General features: G+C 38.8%; 1 protein-coding gene across 2 annotated transcripts in view; it reads right to left on the reverse strand.

The window, feature by feature from the left end:
* The window catches only part of TMEM135 (transmembrane protein 135), a 188,239-nt gene that overhangs the window by 136,311 nt on the left and 30,319 nt on the right, over positions 1-21,609 (reverse strand). For both annotated transcript variants that reach the window (XM_064441402.1, XM_064441400.1), the window contains exon 4: positions 9,706-9,739. In XM_064441402.1, the coding sequence (XP_064297472.1) occupies positions 9,706-9,739 (34 nt within the window). The remainder of the gene's footprint in view (positions 1-9,705; positions 9,740-21,609) is intronic.

Here is a 21,609-nt window from a genome sequence, read left to right on the forward strand (position 1 = left end):
GCTATAAGCTTTATCCAAAAGGCAAATTTCAAAACTGATTTGCAATATTGGCATCTTCGCTAATTCTAGAAAGTCAAACAAGTAGTTATTCACTGTAAAAGATCACATTAAAGGAGCATAAAAATAAATATTACATCAAGCTTCTAACGAGATACACTGGAAAGTTCAAAAATGCAAAGCAGCTTTGCATAGAAAGCAAGAGACAAAGTATTAAATGTTTTCTCTGACTCTTGCCAAACGTCCTGCTCTGTAGTGATGGATGAGGTTTCCTGAGGCTAAGATGCCAAAGCCAATTAGCCATGTCAATCCACAAGAACGCCAGCTGCCAGGATCTAACTTTATTACTGTATTACTTAAAAGTGAAGACATCAGCAATGTTTAAGTTCACATGACTCCTAATTTTAAAACCTGCCTTTTAAAGATTTAGGGTGGGGGTAGCAACAATGACCTTAAGTTTCAACCTTTTAAACCATCAGTGCGCCACGAATTATCCATAATTTGATTACATAAAGTATTCTGTTAATCAAATTAGTCTACATTACACTCTATTCAAAAGAAAGTAGGACTTCAGCTTATTTCCCTCCTCATATGAGTTTTATGTAATGTTTATATTTAAAAGTAGCAATTTATTTCAATATTGCCTGTTTCAGTTGCCAAACTGCCTATCCCACAGAACATGATATGTGTAAAGTATATAGCTTACCCATTTATGGCATCTAATTCCAAATTCCAAAATAAAATTTTTGGAAAGTGTCTTGAGCATTTATCGACTAGAATAAAACATGCCCAAGTCTTTGATTATTTGAAAACATCTGCATTTAATTTCTAAGCAAGGAGTTTGGAAATGTTGATCATACAATACACTTCCCTGCACAGTCACCACAATAAACTCCATGATTCTGTGGAAGGGTAAAATTTTTTCTTATGCTTCGGTGCCTTTGGAATAGATCTGAACGTTATTGTCAGGCATTAAAAAGCACCCATTTCTTTTGAATAACTTCCATATTCCTCCAAACTACGCAGAAAAAGTTGCTCCTTTTCAAGTAGTCTGTGTTAACTTTATTAACACCTTAATAGAAACCATTTTGGCTTTTTGCTACTACTACATTTACACTTCCTTACATTTTACCGCTCCAGTTTACAGCTGGCATGTGACATTAACAGCATTTCTTCCTGAACTGTTCTGTACCCTGAGGACGCTGAGAGAATGAGACGAAAACAGAAGTACGACAAGGTTAAGAACAGTTACAAGTCCTCTGAGAAAAGCAAACAAGCTTTCTTTTCCACAGGCTTATTCAAAACTGGGTTTAGTTAGTTTTAATTATTTCTAAGCTGGAGTTTTTTAATTATTTCTGCAAACACATGCATAAACATAGCTAGGATTACAGCAAATAAGCACATTAGAAGCGCTTAAAATTAATAAAAGCTAGTTCTCAATTACTGATTCTACCTGTCAGAGTGCAAACCAAAGGAAAGAGACCAGAATGAATAACAAGTATATTCTAGTTATGCAGATCTTTGAACCTGTAAGCCTTCTTGTTTCATCATGATTTTTTTCTTCCTTTGAGATATTTCTGAAAGACACCTTTATATTTTGAGGCTTTATTTTGCAAAATAATCTAAGTACCATTAGTGCCTGAGAATGCTATATTTCATTATCATGTAATTACAGAGTATTAAAGATTGGCTATTGAAATTATATTTAAATAAACCCCCACATTTCTTACTCAAGTACACTGTCTTCAAAGTCTAAACTAACATGTGAATAGCTTTCTTCCTTGAGATTTACTCTTTAAAATCTAAAGGATAAAATTCCATCCATCTTGGTTCTTTTTCCTGAGTTTGGTAAACCAGATTACATTCAAGCCCTCTGTCATTGTCAAAAAGTGCATTTGTGACGCCCTACTGTCCGTGCTGTGACACCAGCCATACTCCAAGCATCACTCAGAGCAAGGGGCTGACTCTGCCTGGCTTTAAACCATGAGACAAAGTAAATGATGTGAAGGCCACAGAACAGAAGTCAGATGAGCTCCATCTGAGTATGCCTTCTAAGAAATGGAAAAGATGAGTTCTTTGTTTTTCTACCTTATGTTTTCAACTAAGACCAGGCAGTAAAGAAGCAGAAGCTACAGTACAGGCTTTCCTCCTAAATCCAGATAACAAAATACTGGAAAAATACTGTTCCGCAGCAAAAAGTAGGACATACCATGGAACACTGCATGACCTGATAGCAGCAGAGGCAAACAACTCTTCACAAAATCCCAGGTTACAATGTGGGCCAAAATAGTAGCAAAAATGCTGCTACTAGACATGGGGATTCAGAACTCTCAGCTGAGCTTCAGGCTTGAGATGTGTTAAGGAGGAAGCATATATTAGAAATGTAGCCTCAGGGAAAATGTTAGTGAGGTGATATCGATGTCTAAATTGATACCAGAAGACTTGTTTCTTGTTAGCACTAAAATTAAAGGCTTAACTCGTGACAGAAGTTCAAAAATTATCAACTACAGCTGGTGGCAAGTCATCACCTGAGGCAGTTTGTCCACACAACAGCAGAAATTCTGCCAGAAGTGAGTACTTGAGACTCCTTTCTAGACAGTACTAAATTCTACCCTTTTCGCTCTTCCCTTACCCAGGCAGCGATGACAGATGCTTCCTAGGGAGATGGGTACACCACTTCAGAATGCTGTCCCACCCTGGGCTTAAAGCCTCCATGAAGCAGGAATTCCTTTACAATACCAAGTTCCAACTCAGCATGATTTTCAATGAGGAAAACCCAAGAGCTTCACTGGGAGCTTTCAAACAGGGATATTTTCCTCCAAGTTAACCAGGAGGTCAGAAGCAGAGTATCACAGAATCCTAGACCTGTTTAGGTTGGTAAAGACCCTTAAAATCGAGTCCAACCATAAATTCAATCTGCCAAGTCCACTACTAAACCATGGCCCTAAGCACCACATCTACCTGTCTTTTAAATACCTCCAGGGATGGGGACTCAACTACTTCCCTGGGCAGCCTTCTTCCAGTGCTCGACAACCCTTTTAGTGAAGAAATTTTGCTTAATATCCAATCTAAGCCAAATATCAAAGTACTTGCACTATTCTAACAGCAACTTACAGAACACAGAAAATAAGACTTCCTATTCTAGGAACAAAGCTACCCTGCAAGAAGGAACTAAGCAATGGTTTTACTTCAACTGACACACTATAGACTCAAAAAGGGACAACGCAAGGAATGAAAGCCATTTCTACTCTGGACAACATTAGAGGATAAATATACATGGTTCCTGCCAGCTGCCGCTGTAACCAAAGCCAGTGTCACCCCAGGAGAGGGGCGCAGATAGCAGTGACAAAGCAAATAAGCGACAGTGGCAGGAGGACAGCTAGCATGCTGGGAGACAAGTGACTCAAGCCTTTACTTGATGCACTTGCAGTTAGATTACTTCTGAAATGTTAGAAACCTAAAAAAAGTTCCAGGTGTTCCTATCTCAGCTAATGTGCTAAAAGAACAGGTAAGCTCCACCCCGTCCCAGCAGTCCTTCTATAATGTGAATACTGAGTATCACATGAAAGCACACACAGAATTGTAACTATCTAAAAAGAAAAGGGGGGACTGGTCAAATCCATTTTACTAGAACCCAGCGTTTCTAAAAATTAAAATATGTATTGGGTAAAAGTTAATCCATCCACCCTTCTTCACTCTGGATTGCCTCCATCTTTTTACTAAAACTGAATTGAACCCAATGGAAAAGGAAAGGAGCCGTGTTTATAAAATGCCATTTTAGTAAGTTTAAACAGAAAACATTTTTTTGTGTTACAATAAATAAACCATGTAACCAACTACAATGGTTTGCCAAAACAAATGGGATGTTAAATACCTATTATTTCACAGAATTGTCAGTGAAGAAGTGGCAGTTATGGGCTTTTTTTTTTTTTAGCTTAAAGGATATTTCTGAAATGGTACACAATGTTTCATAGCATACAGCCGCACTACGTGATAATTTCTCAGAGTTGCAAGTTATGCAAACGACAGAAACATGACTTCATAGTCCAACAGCACATTACTCAAAAAAAAAAAGCCAAACTTCAACCTGTATTACTCATAGTATCCTCCCACATTGAGCTGCAACTGCCACAAGGTATTTCTTGAAACATCCGTAACAACTCAGACACATCTGTAATTTTGTACAGAAAGCACTTGATAAGCTGGTGAGAAAAATCACTGCGGAATGCTCAGTGCCAGAGCACTGCTGCGTGCAAGTGCCTTCCTTTACAATATTACCAGTTTGCCTTTAGCAAAAACTTAAAACTACAGGATCAGTAAAAGCACAGCTTAAAAGTGGATTTCTGTTGCTGCTTTTTCTCCTGCCGTAGCAAGTTCCACTCCTCTTTCTTTCGCCCCTCCATGTATCCCCCCACAAAGCATGAAACAATAACAACAAATTTAGTGTATATGGAAAGTGATATTGGAGGGCCCTTGGCCTCAAACATTTGAACCATGTTTTATATCGTGCCGTATCTCTGTCAAGCTTGGTATCTACCCTGCTGCCTGCGTGTCATATATCTTAAATTAGGCTTTGATTTTTTTTTAAATATTGCAAAGTATAAAGATTTAGTGATATTTTGTGATATTTTCCATCCTGTAAAAAACCATACAAATATCTGGAGTTAAAGCTGACTGAAGAGCACAGGATACTAATTTCTCCACTAAATCCTGAGGGATTTCTTTTTAAGTCTGTGCTTCAGCATTTTTGCATGCTCCTAGACCAAATATTTCAAGCTTTAAGAGCACAACCTACATGCAGCCTTCACATTGACTGGTTGGAATAAACAAAGATACAGCCAAAATGAACCCAGATTTAGTCTATTTATGCAACTGAAAAATAATCCAACTGTGAAACTGTTTGGAGTACTTTAAAACTGCAAGAAACTTTGTGCTCAGCTGTATTGCTTGTTCTCTGTCTTATACAGAAGCAAAGCATCACCCACTGGCATCCCTTTGATCAGCTTGTTCGGTTCAGTATTTGTTTGACGTGAACAGTATTTCTTGGTAGCTTTAACTGTTTCTTAATTGGACTTGAAATGCAAATGAAAAAAGTATTTCTGAAATAGTAGACACAGGGAAGGGAAGGAGTCGGTACGTCTGAAAGGGACAGCAACAAGGTGAGCAGACTCTCAGCTTCATTAACGGGCTGTTGAAGTGAACATGCTCCCAGCGGCTCTCAGAGGTTTTAAAGAAAAAGGCAGATGTTTGGATGTACAAAATTTTGATGGCTTTCCCTTATTGCATTCGTCTTAGGCTTTTAACTGCCCTCTCAGCATTTGCATTCATCATCACTGGTCCTCAATGCATGACCGCCACACTGCACTGCATCGGGGAGTATGTACCCTTCCTCCCATACATTGCTTTCACACTGCTGATGACAGGCATGGCCGTATATTTCTTACCTTAAAACAGTATTTCTTCCTCGGTATATGAGGACCTATGTACAATACTTCATAAGTGCCAGATGCACTGATGACCTACCATCAGCATAGTGATAAATAAAACACAGGTTCTTCATATTTCTGTGTCAACTTTATCCAGATGCAATTGCTGACAACAATTTATCCAACTCCCATAATCAAGGGCTTCAACAATACCCTCTCTCTCTTTCGGGCTCTTGCTAAATTTCTCTTCATATTAATTGCAACAAAATTCATCCTTTCCTTTCCCCACAAACCCATAATTTTCTTTATCACCTGCTCACTGCTTTAACTAGAAAAGACTCTTATGTTTTCTCATCTTTATTCTACTTGTTATACCTGTAACACTCCCACAAACCAATTCCCATTACATCAGCCCAGCTCCAGCCCCTTCATGTCTCTTGCCACAATAATAATTCTCATTTTCAGACTGTACTTCTTGGCCTACTTTCCTTCATATCTTTCTTGTCTTATTTTTCAAATTTATACCTTACCACTCCCTAATGCTCTCTCTATGGCTGGGCCAGATTCCTACACCTCTTCCTCTCATCACACTCAAGAACCAGCCCTCAACAGCATCACTCTGCCTTTTGCACCCAGCTGCCTTACCTTACACTTGAGCATCGTTTGACCTGTGACCCTCAAGAGCAACCTGTTAATATTAACATTTCCGATTTTCTAAGTACACCACCATACATTATAAGCCATAGTACAAAATGAAGAACGCCATTGAGATAGTGATGGACGGTTTGAATTTCAAACACAGCACATAAAGAAACTTCCTTTTTATTTCTGATAATTTTTTGTAGTTCAGCATATACTAGGATAGCTGCTCTTTGGTGTAGCATTTCGATGACAACATATCAATTTTCCCAAATTTTTGTTTCTCAAAAGTTTTATATCAAATTGGCCCTAGTCCAGCTTAGTCCTTCCCTATCTTGCATATTGAAGGCATCCTTTGTTTGGTTTGTTTGCAACACAAAAAAAATTCCTAATCCAAAGACACCATTTCTTCAACTTAAACGCAACAACTCAAATGTTGAGCTGTTCACAATGAAGAATGCCATAACTGTTTTGAAACGTAAGAGCTATACATCTTATTCATGGGCAGTCATTAATATCATTGACTTTTCCAGATAAAAATAACTGAAGAGATTACATTTCACTTTCCACCTTTTGTTGGAATCTTGGGGTTCCTTTTGATCTCAAATTACCCATGAAGGATCATCTTATATGTCCACTACCAATGCATCTCTTAAGATCCTAGAAATTTCTTGACTTTAACACGTGCAATCCAAAATAGAACTTGACAAGCTCCATGCTTCTGCATGGTCCACAGCACTGACTACTGCTACTCTGCTCTGGGGTATCACAGAAACATCAGGACTCAGACTGTAACTAGCTAAAAAATTCCAAACCCACACGTTCAACAACATTAGGGCTCAGGCATATTAATTTACTTCTAAAAACTTTGACTTCCAGTGAGAAGCTCAAAAGTTGATTTTAGTCTCTGCATAACAAAATTAAAACTGCAAATCCTTCATTCTTATACTTATTTCTAGTTCTTAAGAAAAAAAAAAAAGCCCTGAAGTGCATTGTTGTATAGGTTCAATTTAGCTGCAAGCTAGTCTAAGAAAGCATTTTTATTCTATTTTTTTCCCCTAGAGCACATGTAACCTAAATAGCTTACTTTTAATCTGTCGTTTTATTGTGTAAGCAGCAAGGAAATGCAACAGGGGAGTTCAGGTTCACATAAATCTATAATCACTGACTCATTTAAAATTAGCCAAGGCACTTATTCATATGTTTCTAGTCACTCCAGATTAGAAATCAATAAAAACGTCGCCTTTAGAACAACAGTCTTTAGGCCCTCTGCCTTTCATGTTCTGCTGCATTTCACTCACTGAACTGAGAAACAGCAGCCGTGCATAAAGACTTTAACGCACCTTTCCCCTTTTCACTAAGTGAATCAATCTCTGAGGACAAATTGTCACGCACTGCCAACAGGACAACAGAAGTAAAACTTTCTGATTTAAAAGCTCTAATATGGCTATAAATTTCACTGCAGCAACAGTCATGATAATTGTTTAAATAACCAATAAACCTAATTACAATTACCTCCTTTCTGTCTAACCGGGCAAAGGCACACATGAAGAATCACACAAAAAGGCTCAATTATTATTGCTCAGGCTGCAAAAACATAGTTTAGCAAAATGTGAAACAAAGGAACACATTTAGTTCAACAATCATCTTAATAGGTCCTGACACCAGTTTTACAGAATGCAAGAAATGCAGTGTAATGTCACAATCCAGCTGCCATCACTAATGGTGAAGACTTGCCAGCTTTCAGAATGGGGCATGCTGCAATCTAAAGATGACAGAAATAAATGTTTTAAAGGCTTAGCAAATTTCTAAGTGAATATTATCAAAGCATATAACGTCCTAAACCAAAGACAAGCAACACAAAGGGAAACACCTGCAGCGACTACACAGCTTGCTAACAAGGTAGGTAGGTCACGGTCAAGGGCAGTTTATGAAGCAAACCCTGGTAGCCCTGAGTTCAAAGATTTGTGACTAAAATAAACCATTATGCTGAAAAGAACATCCATCGCCGCATCAAATGGCATCAATAAAACGTAACCACACCAGTTGACTTTTCCCTTATAAAACCATCCAACATCACATGAACTGTGTGGCACCACAGCTTAAGAGCCGTGAGGACGATGACAGCTTTCTCAGAACTGAGATACTCAGAGGTGCTGCTATTGAAGCACACCTATTCCACCCTTCCCTTGAAAAGTCCATCCCAAATAAAACATGACATGCCCAGCTAATTATCACCATTTTTATAACATGTTCCTGAATGAGGAGTTTCTATACAGTAGCTCTTCTGAATTCAAGGAAAACTTCAAACCTTGCAAGGTTAACATATCTTTGCAGGAATCCAACTTTGCTCCCACGTGTTATTGAGGATCTGAACATCTAATTAATTGCATTTCAAGCAGGAATTTTTCATCTTTTTATATTAAGAAAAAAGCTGTACAAAGAAAAGGAATCCTAAAGGATACTTTATGAACCATCCAAGTCAAGCAGCTATAAAAGTTAAAATGGTACTTGACAATAATAAAACTAATGGCAAGAATTAATTTCTTCTTTTCTGAATTAAGTTCCACTAATGAGTCTGTCTGTAATGGCAGACAGTATATGAATACAGAGTAACCCAGGAAACAACTTCTGCCTACAAGAAATTGGTAAACCAGAATTTGAGAGAGAAATCTGTAATGGGTTTGGCAAACGCATACAGGGAGCTTCCAGGATATTTACCTGCTAGTGAACGCACAATGTCACATCCTTCCAGAAGCCCCCCTCCCAAAATCTTCAGAATTACAAGAATCGCCATCAATGACTTCACAAGGATGGAAGCGAAGGTATCAATTTTATCACGCTCGTCTGTACTGCCATACATTGCCTTTGTCTCATCACTTTTATTCATTAACCTTATCATCATCATCATTATCAGAGTTCTACGCTTGCACGACACTATTGCGGCCCAGCAAATTGTTACAGTGGTCTGGAACACAGCTCTTAGGTTGTTTCCTTTTTGTTTTTTGTAGTTTTCGTGAGTCTTTATACAACTCAAACTTTATAAAAACCTCAGATAATTCTTTTGGTGTAATAAAATCCATTCTAAAGGAACGTGTTCATATAACAGAAGTATTACATATTTAGAAAAAGTTAATGCACAAAGCGTCATTTGGATAAATTCACTACTGTTGTGTATTTGAATGAGATAAGGAGTATGACACAAAAAAATGTTAATCTATATAACCATGTGGTAAAAATGTTTGCATGTTCAATATTTGATACTGCTTTGAGAAACTTATTACAAAACTAGAGTATATGGTGTCAGATTACTCATCTGCTAAATAATGAACATTAAAAGTAACAGATGCCATTCTACTATGGAGGGGATATATAAAATTACCCATTTTCTTGGGGCTATAATACAAACAATTTTGAACATAGCACAATGAAATACATTTCAGCCTCTGCTTTACAGCTACTTCCAAAAGACCTACAGTCACAATTTGCTGTTAAGATAAAATTATTTACTTAATAACACATAATTCCTAACGAAAAATCCTGGAGGCATTAAAAAGACAATGAACCTCAGCATCAGGTTTAAACAAGATGCATTTCCAATGGATCTTACATATTTTTGTTCTTGAAATAAAGGACTACTTACTTGATTGGCCATGTAAATTGTGAGGAGACCTCTCCTATAAACAGAAATTATAAAATTAGTGAATGAATTAAAAACTTTTTGCACACTGAAGAAAAACACTTTAAGCATTAAAAATATGTTATTAAAGAAGATAATTTAAAAACAGATTATTGACGGAGGTTTAATCATTACCACCTATAGAAAAATAAGTACAAAACCAAAAATAGCACCTTGAAGCACAGTATCCAAAGCGGTGAGGAATTACATGAACCAAGTTATATATAGCAACTTGCTACTGCACGAGTCCTGAAGCCTTCATGAAGGGGCAAGGCACCTTGAATTACACAGCACTTATCACAGAATAAAAGCCTAAGTGCAAGCTGGTAACATAAGCATACAAACCGTGGCCAAAGCCTAAGTTAAATTGTGGATTTACAGAAAAATGCTTGTGTGTAAACTTCTGGTTTGTGATCAGGCGCCTTAGCCCTTCTGTCTACATTATCACAAAAAGTGTTTTCTACTGAGACTGACGATGCAGCAATCTTGGCTCAAGCCAGTATGCCCTGCCTTTTCAGGTTGACAGTCACAATGCCAATAGTGCCCTGGCACAGCTGCCACCATCTTCTCTTCTAACCTTTATCTAATTTTTATCCCCTTCTATTTTCAGATCTGTCCCTATGCCCCAACCCATAGCTCACCCTGCTATTTAGACAGGAAAAGTAAAACTTAAGCTCATGCTCTCACAATTTTGCTGATGCTCCTGCAGCACAAGACCAAAACTGAACTCCTGACTACGCAGACACGAGCTGCCCCAGTAACAGACTGTACTAGATGTCACTGTAGGGTCCAGATGAAAAAACCCAAAACAAAAAAAAAGCCAGTTATTTTCTGTACATCATTCACAAGTCACCATCGGCCTTGAGAAAGTGGAAAACCTTACCACTGCGGATTCGCTTTGCTCTCATTCCTTCCTCCTCTTCTGCAAAGATTAGCTTAGAAACTACGGCCAAAGGTTGGAAAACTCCGTTTCAGAGTTCCTCACTGGAATGCTGTTCTTAACTTCTTGATTTTACTGTCAGCCTTGTAGTATTTGTGATTTTTCTTACTGTCCCCACTGCTGTTACACACAAAACTTAAAAATAACATAGAAGGCACCACATGTTTAACCATTAAAGTTTCTCAATATGGAACCAAGTTTACAACCTGATCTTTGTCTTCACATCGTTCAGGATTTTTTTATATTGCTACTACATGAATAACAGAAGGTCTGACTGAGGCTTGTACGTTCCATTTTTTCCTGAGACCTTAAGTTTTCAAACATTCATAAAGTGCTTATGAGACTGATATGTTCACTGACCAGATCTTGCTCTCATGTCAGTTGAAGAAGCAAGCAAACTAAAATCACAGGTAGCCATTAACAGAGAAATTCCCATGGCAGAGTTCCCAGGCTTCAGCCATCTGAAACAAGTTTATTCAGTGTTTTCTGACCCCATATTTAGGTGTCCATAACTTTGCCGAGCTACACATCCACATAAAGGTTTTTGATAGCAGATACCTAAGGTACAGGGATATACTCCACTTAAAAGCTTTAGTGCTTTCACATCATGTTGAATACGCAGGAAGCAACGATGCACTATCCTGAGTTCCACACGTTGCTCTCTATTTACAGGGCAGATTCAAATTTGGCTTAAATTGAGAACATTAACTAACAAAATCAGTTTGGATTTTTTTGGTTTTTTTTTATTTTGTTTTGCTGTTTTGTTTTTTCTAAAAAAGCAGAGTTAGGAATCTGCTCTTTGGATACCTTCTCCACCCAGTACCACTCTGCGTCAGATATTAGAAACAAGACTCTAGTACAGAAACCTAAATTTAAAAAAGCCTGAATATAAAGATTTGGTGAGGATGAGGCACACAAGAACAAAAAGACAACAGACAGGGAATAAGGTCTGTAAAGAGTAAGCAAAGAGACCTCTACAACTTATAATAAAGCATCAAAATACTGCATGATGTCTCTGGCCAGGAAGGGGGTGAAAATTCACCTCATGTAATAGATCAATTCAACTCTCAAGCTGGTCTGTAAACAAACACCTAGTCTTTCAGCCAATTAGCTCAGATGATAAAGTAATATTGGTGTCCTGACGCTCATGATTACCAAACTGGCAGCCAATACAGTTCTGTGCACTGTAAACTTCAGTTTGTTCTTGTGAGGAAAAATATTAGATATTTCACGTTTCTTGAATTTTTTTTCTTTTTAACCCATGTAACAGTATTAAAAGTTTAAAATAAGTATCCAAACATTCAGCTGTTTGGAAACACAGAATTAAATTTGCCCATGAGAGCTAACTTAGTAACTCAATACACTTTGAGTATTCTGGAAAACATCAGAACTTCAATCACATCCTGCAGTAACTCACTCACCTGCAAGAAGCTACCACCAGCTACTGAGTGACAGGTGCAGCTTTAAGCGTACAGTGAGCGCGTTCACAAGTGTACTACATATAGCGTGCACAAAAGAGCGCGACTATTGTATGTGCGCATAATTCACTTGGTGGATTCTCTCCTCCAGTCTCTACGTCACGCAGGCAGGGAGGACATGCAGGCAGGGTATTGTGGCCTCCCACTGACCTTTTTTTAAAGTACCACAAAACTAAGAATTTGATCTCACGAAGTTTTAGCTTCTATTGTGGTCCCTTTTGGCCAAGTGTAAAATGCAACTCACCAACCGCAAAGACAAAGAAAGGAAAAGGGTCTAGAGTAGAGGAAGGAAAGAAGTCAGAAGCTGCAGTGCAGCTGCAGCGAGACTGATGCTGAAGTAGGTGGTCGGGAGGAGGGAAAGCGTCAGACATCGAATGCGCACAAGGAAGTAACTTCCGGAGCTGAAAATACAGAAAGTTGCTAGATGACATCATCTGAAAGTGCCTGTGGCAAAAGCTAGTCTCTATCTGCTGCTGTACGAGGCCCTGGCTAACTCCAAGCAGAAAGTTTTCTTCTTCCAAATTAATTCTAAGACTGTTTAAAAAATAAGTAAATAAGATAGCCCCATGTTTCGGAAAACAAAAGGGAAAAAAGGGGGGCCGGGGGGATAGGACTCTTCCTGGCCCTGTGCAAATGTGATCCAGCAAGCCTAACCCAACCCTGAACTCTACTGCTAAAAAGTGGGTGGAAGTTCAGAAAACGTTGCACTATTTTGTAGCAATGACAGCTGATGGAAAACAGAACAGGAAGATGGAGGTAGGCCAAGCAAAAGGGTCACTGGTACAACCCAAGGACTGTATTAAAACAGCAGCTGGTAAATAAGAGAAGAATATAATTGGGAAATGGTATTACAAGAGCAGGAAATAATTAAATAACAAAAATAATTAGTCAGCCATGTCTAACCACCTGCTTTGGGGAGGTTTAAAGATACTAATAAACGGCTAACGTTTCACCCCCAAAGTCTATAAACCAGTGCTGAACGTTAATCTCAGGAGCACCAACATCAGCAGATAGTTACACCAGTAATGGTCCGGCAAGGTCACTACAGGAAAGCCCAAGCAGATGCACACAAATCCTTACTGCCCCTTCCTCTTCCATCATCTCCGTCTCATGCCTTTTTCTTCCACGGGCCGCTTGCATCAAGATCTTCACTTTGGCTTCTCACTGCCTCCCTCCCACCTCTTCAACCAATAGTATCTCCCATACCCTGCTCCGTTTCTAATGACATATGTGATCTTTAATTCAGGAAGGAAAATCACAAGCTAGGGGCAAAATTCTTGAGTGCCAGACCAAGGCTGAACTAGGACAAGGACCTAAGTCAGCATCTGAGAGAGCTGCATCTGCGGGACAAGAGGTGGGATGGCATGTCCTGGCCCAACCTGCCAGTCTGTTGTATAAAATTAAAGAACAGAAGAAGAACTGTTTGAAAGAGTCTCAACAAGACTGGTATCTTTTACTTGAAAAGGAGGATTGCGTAAAACAAAAATTTTTAAAATACGCTTTAATTCAAGTACCAACGAGCAGTAGAGTTCAGCATACTTTTCATTTTGTTTCTCCTTTTATTTCCCCCAGTTCACACTGTCACATGAATTTTCTTGTATGCTTGTTAGAGAACTGAGCAGGCAATGTCTCAGAGTTTAGGTATTCAGCACAGGTCACATCATCTGTGGCTGCGCAATTCCACAGTCACAGATTCCATTTTTAAGGTTTAAATTAAAAACAGACCATGGGCTTCCAGAAAATAATTCTCCTGTTCATTTGTACCTTCCTCAAAGAAAAGTTTCACTTGATAAAATTTGCTTTTCGGACAACTTGGTAATGTTCATAACAAATTCTAACAGCAATAGCTCTTAAACTATAGCCGATAAACCTCAGAGAACCACATATTTTTGTGATTGCACTGCCCAGAGGAAAGAGTCTAAAATAACTGTTAAAAAAACCAGAAAGCTATAGGATAAAAATAGCAAGGAAGCCTAGCAGTGTACTGGGCTGTATTACCAGCAGTGTAGGTAGGAGGTCAAGGGAAATGATTAATCCCCTTTACTTGGCACTCACTACACGACGCAGAGTACTGCGCCCAGTTTTGGTCCCCAGTACAAAACAGGCATTGATCAACCAGTGGGGAGGACCATGAGCATGGCTGGGGAGGTTATGACTTGACCTGAGGAAACAGCATTTTCTCCATCAAGACAGCCAAGTATCGGAACAGGGACCCACAGGGGTTGTTGGTCCCCAAGAGGTTTGCAAGGCTGACCACGCAAATCCCTAAGCAAGCCGGTCTGAACTCAGTGCTGGTCGTGCTCCGAGCAGGAAGCTGCATTAGCTGACTTCCTAAGGCTCATCTGAACAATTCTATCACTCTACAAAAAAAAAAAAAAAAAAAAAAAAAACAACCACACACACATATTCATGGCTCTTTACTGAAACTGTCCCAACTTCTCAGAACTTATCTTCAAGGACTTAAAATGGAAATACAAGAAAAAAGATTACAGATTTCCTATTCTTTGTTTAATCAATAGTATTTTAAAGCCAAAGAAATCACTAAGTGCCACCCAGACTCTGAACACATCTGCCTGTGAGCAAGGTATTTATATTTTTATCTAAGTGCTGTAAATTCTGGAAAAGCTATTTGATTGAGGCCAAAGTGCTATTCCCCTTACACAGGAGTTAAAAATCCTATTGATGCCAATAGAAGCAATGACAACTGCCCAAATCTGCATGCCAACATACTGTTAGTGGAACAGCTTCCTAAAGAATGCTTTCTTGCTTAGCTTGACATGTTATAATTCAAAGAATAACTTCACTTTCACAAGTAGCATAAGCTTTTGCTTCATGTAATAGCAAATCATACAAAATACCAATTTTTAAAACACAACCAAGATGTTTCTTCCTACAAAACTCACTGCCAGTTCTCTCTCCTTATTTATGGTTTTCCTTCAATATATTTATGGTTTTCCTTAAATATAGAGTTGTTGCTAAGCTAAAAAAAGCAATGACAACAACAAAAAAAAACTTGCCTGAAGGTGGGATGAATCTTCAGAACATTCTTATGCTCTTGGAAATTTTACCATAAATTAATTATTGCAACCACGGCAGCACTCGTGGAAACTGTCCAACAGAAAGCAAACATCATCTCTTTCTCTGAACGGCCACAGGAGAGAGGTAGGCACCTGTCATTTTGAAGCTACTTCTCTCTCTGTCTTCACTCCTCCTTTTGCATATTTCTTTCTTTGATACATTTTGCCTTGCCCCTGTCCATCTCATATGTCTAATACGCAGCGCTCCAGTCCCTGCCGCTTTCTCATCAAGAACTCTATTTGTCAATACGAAGTTTAAAGCATTGTTGTCTCTAATTGCCTTGTTTCAGTTAAACCACAAACCTTTCTGAGTAGACATCCTGAAATCTAAACATTCACTGCAATTAAACATATTTGAACTACAATTGCATTTTTTACTAGATTCTTGTTTATGATCACTTTTTTTTTTCTTGCTCAAAACTGAAGCGGAAATAAGTGACCAAGTCAGAAATAACAGGAAATAACTACAGCAAGACGAAAACCACTATGTACAAAATTCCCATCAATTGACTAAACAGGCACCTCTCTGAGTGAGAGTAGCTCTAGGTGTGAGCTGTAACAGCGAGACAGCGAATTCGCACCACAGGGCGAGGTACACACGGGGGCAAGTACACCCAGGCCCCCTGCCCAGTGCACAGCAGCAGTAAGCAGCAGCGATGACTAGAAGGAGCCTAAAGACAGACAAAGCAGCATGTTCAAAATCTTTACGCATGCAATTAAGAGAACATGTTCTCTGATTAAACAGCCTCACTGATGGGTTATGTTTCTCCACGTACACAGTAAGCTTAAACAGCTGGGGGGCAAAACCCACAAAATAAAAGTATCTAACTCACTGCTAAGACAAAAATAGTTTTAGCTCTGCTATAAATCTTTCTAACTTCATCCCCCGTCCAAAACATCATGTTCCTACTATTTGCTTTTCCAAAAATTCTTAGTCTTCTCAAACCAACAAGCTCGACCTGAGAATAAATAGGTTCTAGAACGAAACAAGTCGAACTTACCGTTTCTTGTGACCTATACGACAAGATCTGAACTAAACGCGGCTTTAACTTTGTGAATTGGGGGGGGGGGGGGCAACCAATTTTTTTTAATAAGTTTCCTAAAAATTCAAGTTTTAATTTTATATGAATACCACCATTCATTGAGTCTACTGCATAGTCTGACAGTTACCACCTTATTTTGACCAATAATTCTTTTCTGGATTCTCTACAAGTCTAAGAAATCACAAATAAAACTATTTTTAAAGGAATCAGTGGATTCAAAGGTATATCTGGAGTGGAATGTAAAAAAAAGGTAAAGAACATGTAACTTACACTGTACTGACTTGTTATAGTAAAATTTGAGAACATTTGTCCTTTTTTTAAAAAAAAAAAAAGAAAAAGACAGAAAGAGTTAACTCTGGCTTTAACTTCTGAACATAAACTAAGAAGCTAACATAATAGTCTGTAATGGCTCCCCAGACAGGATTTGTGGTCTGCAAAAACAGGAAGAATTCCTCCCCCCAGCTTCCCTCCCCCCCCACACTCTGTAAAACACACCACTTTATAACCTGCAGAATTAAATCAAACACACAAATCACAGGTTTCCCCTGAAAAGAAAAGGTCAAAATGAAAAGGGTTTTTTTTTCTGCTCTACAGCAGCTTGACACCACAAGCTAACCAACTATAGATCTGGAGTTGCGATTGTATCCCTGTAATAACACAAGTACTACAGATTATGTTTAGGGTATCGTTAGTCTCTCACACCCACCAATTTCCTACTGACAGCTGGAGGCCAGCAGTGAAATCCTGGTGCAAAAGTTCACTTAAAATCAGCAGGAACAGATAAGCTTTAAAATAATGCCGAAAATTATGAAAACAGACCTAAGCAATAAGTTTTCAAAAAAGAAAATTATTACTTTTTGAGCTTAGTAAATACCAGTAGCAAGTCTTTCACACGAAGATAATATTCAGGAACATAACTTCATGTCAAAAAATACAGTTTAAGGACCCACACGCCACTGGTTGTTTTTTTTTTAAAGGAATTTTCCATTTCAAAATTTTGGGTTGATCAAAGTAGGAAATGGACACTTAACAGGTTGGGAAACTGAAATTGCTCAAAACTGCAAATCAGCAATTCTTGCTTCAAGCACATTACAAGTTAAGTAAAACAGTTATTTTTTTTCTTACAAATACTCAGAATTGGTTGTTCTTAAAAGGAAAGAAAAGAAACTCAACATGTTCTACAATTTGAACACATGCCAAAGAAAGGGTATGAGAAAACTGGAAAGGGAGAGAAGCCAAAAAGAAAATATATCTACAGTAATACATTCCAGTTAAATTAGTACCAATAATTCTTACTGAGTTTTCAGCTAGTGCAACACAAGATAACATCTATAGTTTAATTTTTTAACTATTTTATACTCTATTTTACCGATTTTCTTTCAACATTCCCTCCCTCTTCCTCCTCTCCCCATTCCTCTATGGTGTCTACAGAGCCAACAGAGTCAAAACAAAGGCTGACCTACAGAGGGGGGAAAAAATCTCTTAATTAAAGTGTGATTTAACCTCACAAGATTCCATGAAGAGATAAAAATCAGATTCCAAAAAGCTTATTAGTTTCATAAAAGGATTGACTAGTAGATAACAGAAGAATAACAAATTAATCAAACCTCAGGAAAAGAAATGAAGGATTTCCAGCAATTTTTTATATTATTAACATTCTTGGTATAGAAGGTCTATCTAGCCTTAAATAAGGCCCCAAATAACAATTTCTTTGGACTGTTGATAGTAACACACAATTGTTTTTAATCAGCTCAGTCAATCAAAAAGAAAACACTCAGTTCTTTTCTGGGCACCTTCTCAGTTGGGATACAACATGTGTTGCTTGGCTGCTCTGCCTGGAAGGTATGTGCATAGGGCACAAAAGCTAATACTCTCTTTTTGAGCAAGACTGTGTTGGGGATCCTTAGCAGCAACGGGTCATTGCTTCTCCATATTTTGCTGGCAATCACTACTGTTTCATAGCAAAAAGAGGACGTAATGGACAGAACCATCAATAAAAATTAGGAAGAAGAGCAAGACAGGGCACAAAAATTTCAGAGTTGCAGGGATATGCAATATTCACTGGCCTTGGGCATACATTCAGAATATTTTGGGAGTGAGAAGGACAGGAAGAAGGAGAAAAAAATCCTCATATAATGTTACTACTCCTGCAGACAGCTTGGGGTTGTCATAACACCAGTTGAAATTCATCCACTATTTGGCCTGTTCTCCACCTCTACCCTCCAGCCCTTCTCAGGTTAAGAGCCCTTCTCCCAGAGCCTATCTGCACATCCCAAACCCACACCACAGCAGCTCAGCAAGAAGCAGCTCCAGAGGCTTCCCAAGAGGCCCCTTGAAATAGCTGCCTTTCACTCCCCAAGCCATATTCTGTACCCAGTTTGAGAAGGTCCCTTCCACAATACAAGTTTTTTTGATTAGCTACTGAAATCAGTTTTTTCATCTATTTCAAAAGACTTAAGCAGCCTAATGCCCTTTTTCTAGTCTGTCAAACTAGTAGCAATTGTTTTGTTTGCATGTTTAGAGCTAATCTTCTATTTAGACTCATAATGTTTTAATGATTACATTTGCGATCAGATTACACCGTTTACAAAACACCCGAAGCAATATACAAAAAAAGCTAAGGTGACAAAGCAATCCAACTCAAACAGAAGACTACTGCAGCTTTTCACATGGTGCGACTGACTTCTAAATGCCCTTATATCCAGGAGCAGCAGACCAGCTATTCCATCAGAAGTAGGGTACGGAGTTAGACTTGCCAACATACAGTGCCATTTACATTTCTTTCCCCTTTAGAATCTCAATGACAGCATATTAAGTCATATTAAAAACAGGCTTCAAATCCAGTTAGGAACTATGAATTAGTCATGCAGAAGACATATTAACGCTGTTAAGAGTGTACCTACATCCATAAAGGCCCAGAACACAAGGGGTCCCAAGGAACAGCAGTGTCAGAAGCCGTGTAAAACCTTCTCTAGAAAGGCAGGTAAGCCATGCTAAAAGCTTGACTGAGAGTAATTTCAACACATCCCTACTGACCAAGAAGTCAATTTCTGTCAGGACATCAGTATTTGATGATGAATTATGCAAGATACTACAGACATTAATGTGATACTCCACCTACCAAAGACAGAAAGAAGTTACTGGCAAGTCCAGTTTGAACCTATTATTTGCTAACTTTAAGCTCAAAGATCCAAAATGCCAACAGTTGATATTAGAACATTTTTGCTAGTTCCTCAGTCCATTGCTCATGAGGAATGAATAACGGACATTGAACAAGAGCTTAAAAGGAAAAACTTATCATTGATGAAGCAAGACGGAGCACATACAAATTCCTTCAAGTAGACAAAATGATGTAGTACCAGAGAGTCCATATTGTTTCAGTCTTTTACTAAAGTTGGAGAAGCATGGACTGCAATGACAGGTACTGGCCCAAATTCATGAGACCTGTTTTATGCTTGCCTTTAATGCTGTGGAGTCTGTTGTTCCTGCTTTTCAGACAGACCATCTTTGGGAGAAGGTTTTAACAGCATACGCTTACTTTATCAAAAAGTTTCAATCCAGAGTGGAGGTCATCTGATTACAAGAAACACTACGGACTTACTAAAGGAAATAAAAACGTGTCATTTTCTGTCCTGGGATGTGGAGGGGAGAGGGCAGGAAGGGGAAGCAAGATGTTTAACCACAGTACACTGCTGAAATCTTCACCACAGAAAACCCTTGCATGGTTAAATATAGCAAATCATTACCATTCTAGGTTTCTACCTCTACGCTTTTCCTGCTGCAGGAGCTAGCAACAACGTTAACCCCTTGGGAGCAACAAGGCTACAGCAAAGAGTCACTTCACTTAGGTTTATAGGTGGATTTATGCATGGCTCGTATGGAAACAAAGATTTTTAAGCTCCTCTCATCTGTACTATCAAAAAAAAAAATACCCTACAAGTAGACCTGAGGAACTTATCACAGAGAAGTTCCCTCAAAGACTTTCAGCCATGGTACCAGAGGCACGGTAGGCACAGATGTTATCTCGCCAGGTGAACGTCAGGCTTTTCATTGCCACATCAGCCAGCGCTATAGCCAGAGCACCTCGGCAGCATCTGAACTTTATTCCATACTACCAGAATATTTATTATTCCCCCTCTGGGAGCTGCATGTTACACACAAGCACTCAGACACAGAAGACTTATTAAGTGTTTGCTTAAGCCAAGGAAGTCCAAATGAGTGTCTCCTGGATGCTAGTGCTGAGCAGACAGAGCAGAGTAATTAATCCTCCGTCTGTGCCATTTGAATCCAAGTCAGACTTGCAGAACAGTCCAATGCTCAGCAGTCTGAATTTTAACATTTTATCTGTAGACATTTAAACAGGACTATAAGTTTTCTAGGTTTTTTTGTAGGGTTTTGGGGGTTAAGGATGAAAAGCAGAATACAAAATTATACTAGTATGCAGATGAATAAATAGCTTTTACTTAGTTTTCAGCCTACAAAGTGAACATTTCAAAAACAAATTTGCCAAAAGTGGTCCTTAGAATATAATTAAAGTTTAAAATTTATTTTTTATTAATCAAGTCTCAATTACTCATGGAGCAACGCAGGAAGAGCTAGCTACACAGAGTCACATGGGATCTATCGGAGCTTGTAGCCTGACCTTAGCACTGCCCTTGGTCCATCTAGGCTGGCCCCACGCGAACTGACAGAGGTAGTCCAGAGCTTAATGGGTGCTGCCTGTGATGCCTTTATGAAGTAACCTTATGGCTGTGCCTAAGTTGGTAAATCCTCCTGAAACTCAGGGAACCAGAGACCATTGAGCAAGTGAAACCAAATAGTCCTGCATGATCCAGCTCAGACCTGACCGTGATCAACTCTAAGAGGAAACAAACCCAGTCTGTACAGGCTCACCCAGATGTCTGCAACACATTCTACAGCATCTCTGGAATCACAGGTATGTATTTTACATGGGATCTTCCAGTGTTCTTACTCTGTCTGTCTGTGTTTTCCCAGAAAATGGATTCTTGACTATAGAGCTGTAGCTGTTCTCCTGCTCTTCCATCTTGTGCAGGACTTCAAGGACCACAGAAGCAAGCTGGACCAAATTTTTCCAACACTCGAATGCTGCAGGCTGAAAATTTGTGAAACCTGGTTGCTGGACACCTCTGCAGACATGGTTACAGTTTTTCAGAAGCTTGATTAGTTTATAACCTTGGCTGATTGACTATAAATGCATGGGACTGGAATCAGTGATCCCCAAGGATCCTTCTTCACAAGTATAGGGTTCATCTTGCCAAATTCCTGCCATCTGAAGCGGATGAAATCTAGCTTAAGACAGTTATCTGGAC

This window comes from Phalacrocorax carbo, chromosome 1 (assembly GCF_963921805.1).
Source record: "Phalacrocorax carbo chromosome 1, bPhaCar2.1, whole genome shotgun sequence".
NCBI lineage: Eukaryota > Metazoa > Chordata > Aves > Suliformes > Phalacrocoracidae > Phalacrocorax > Phalacrocorax carbo.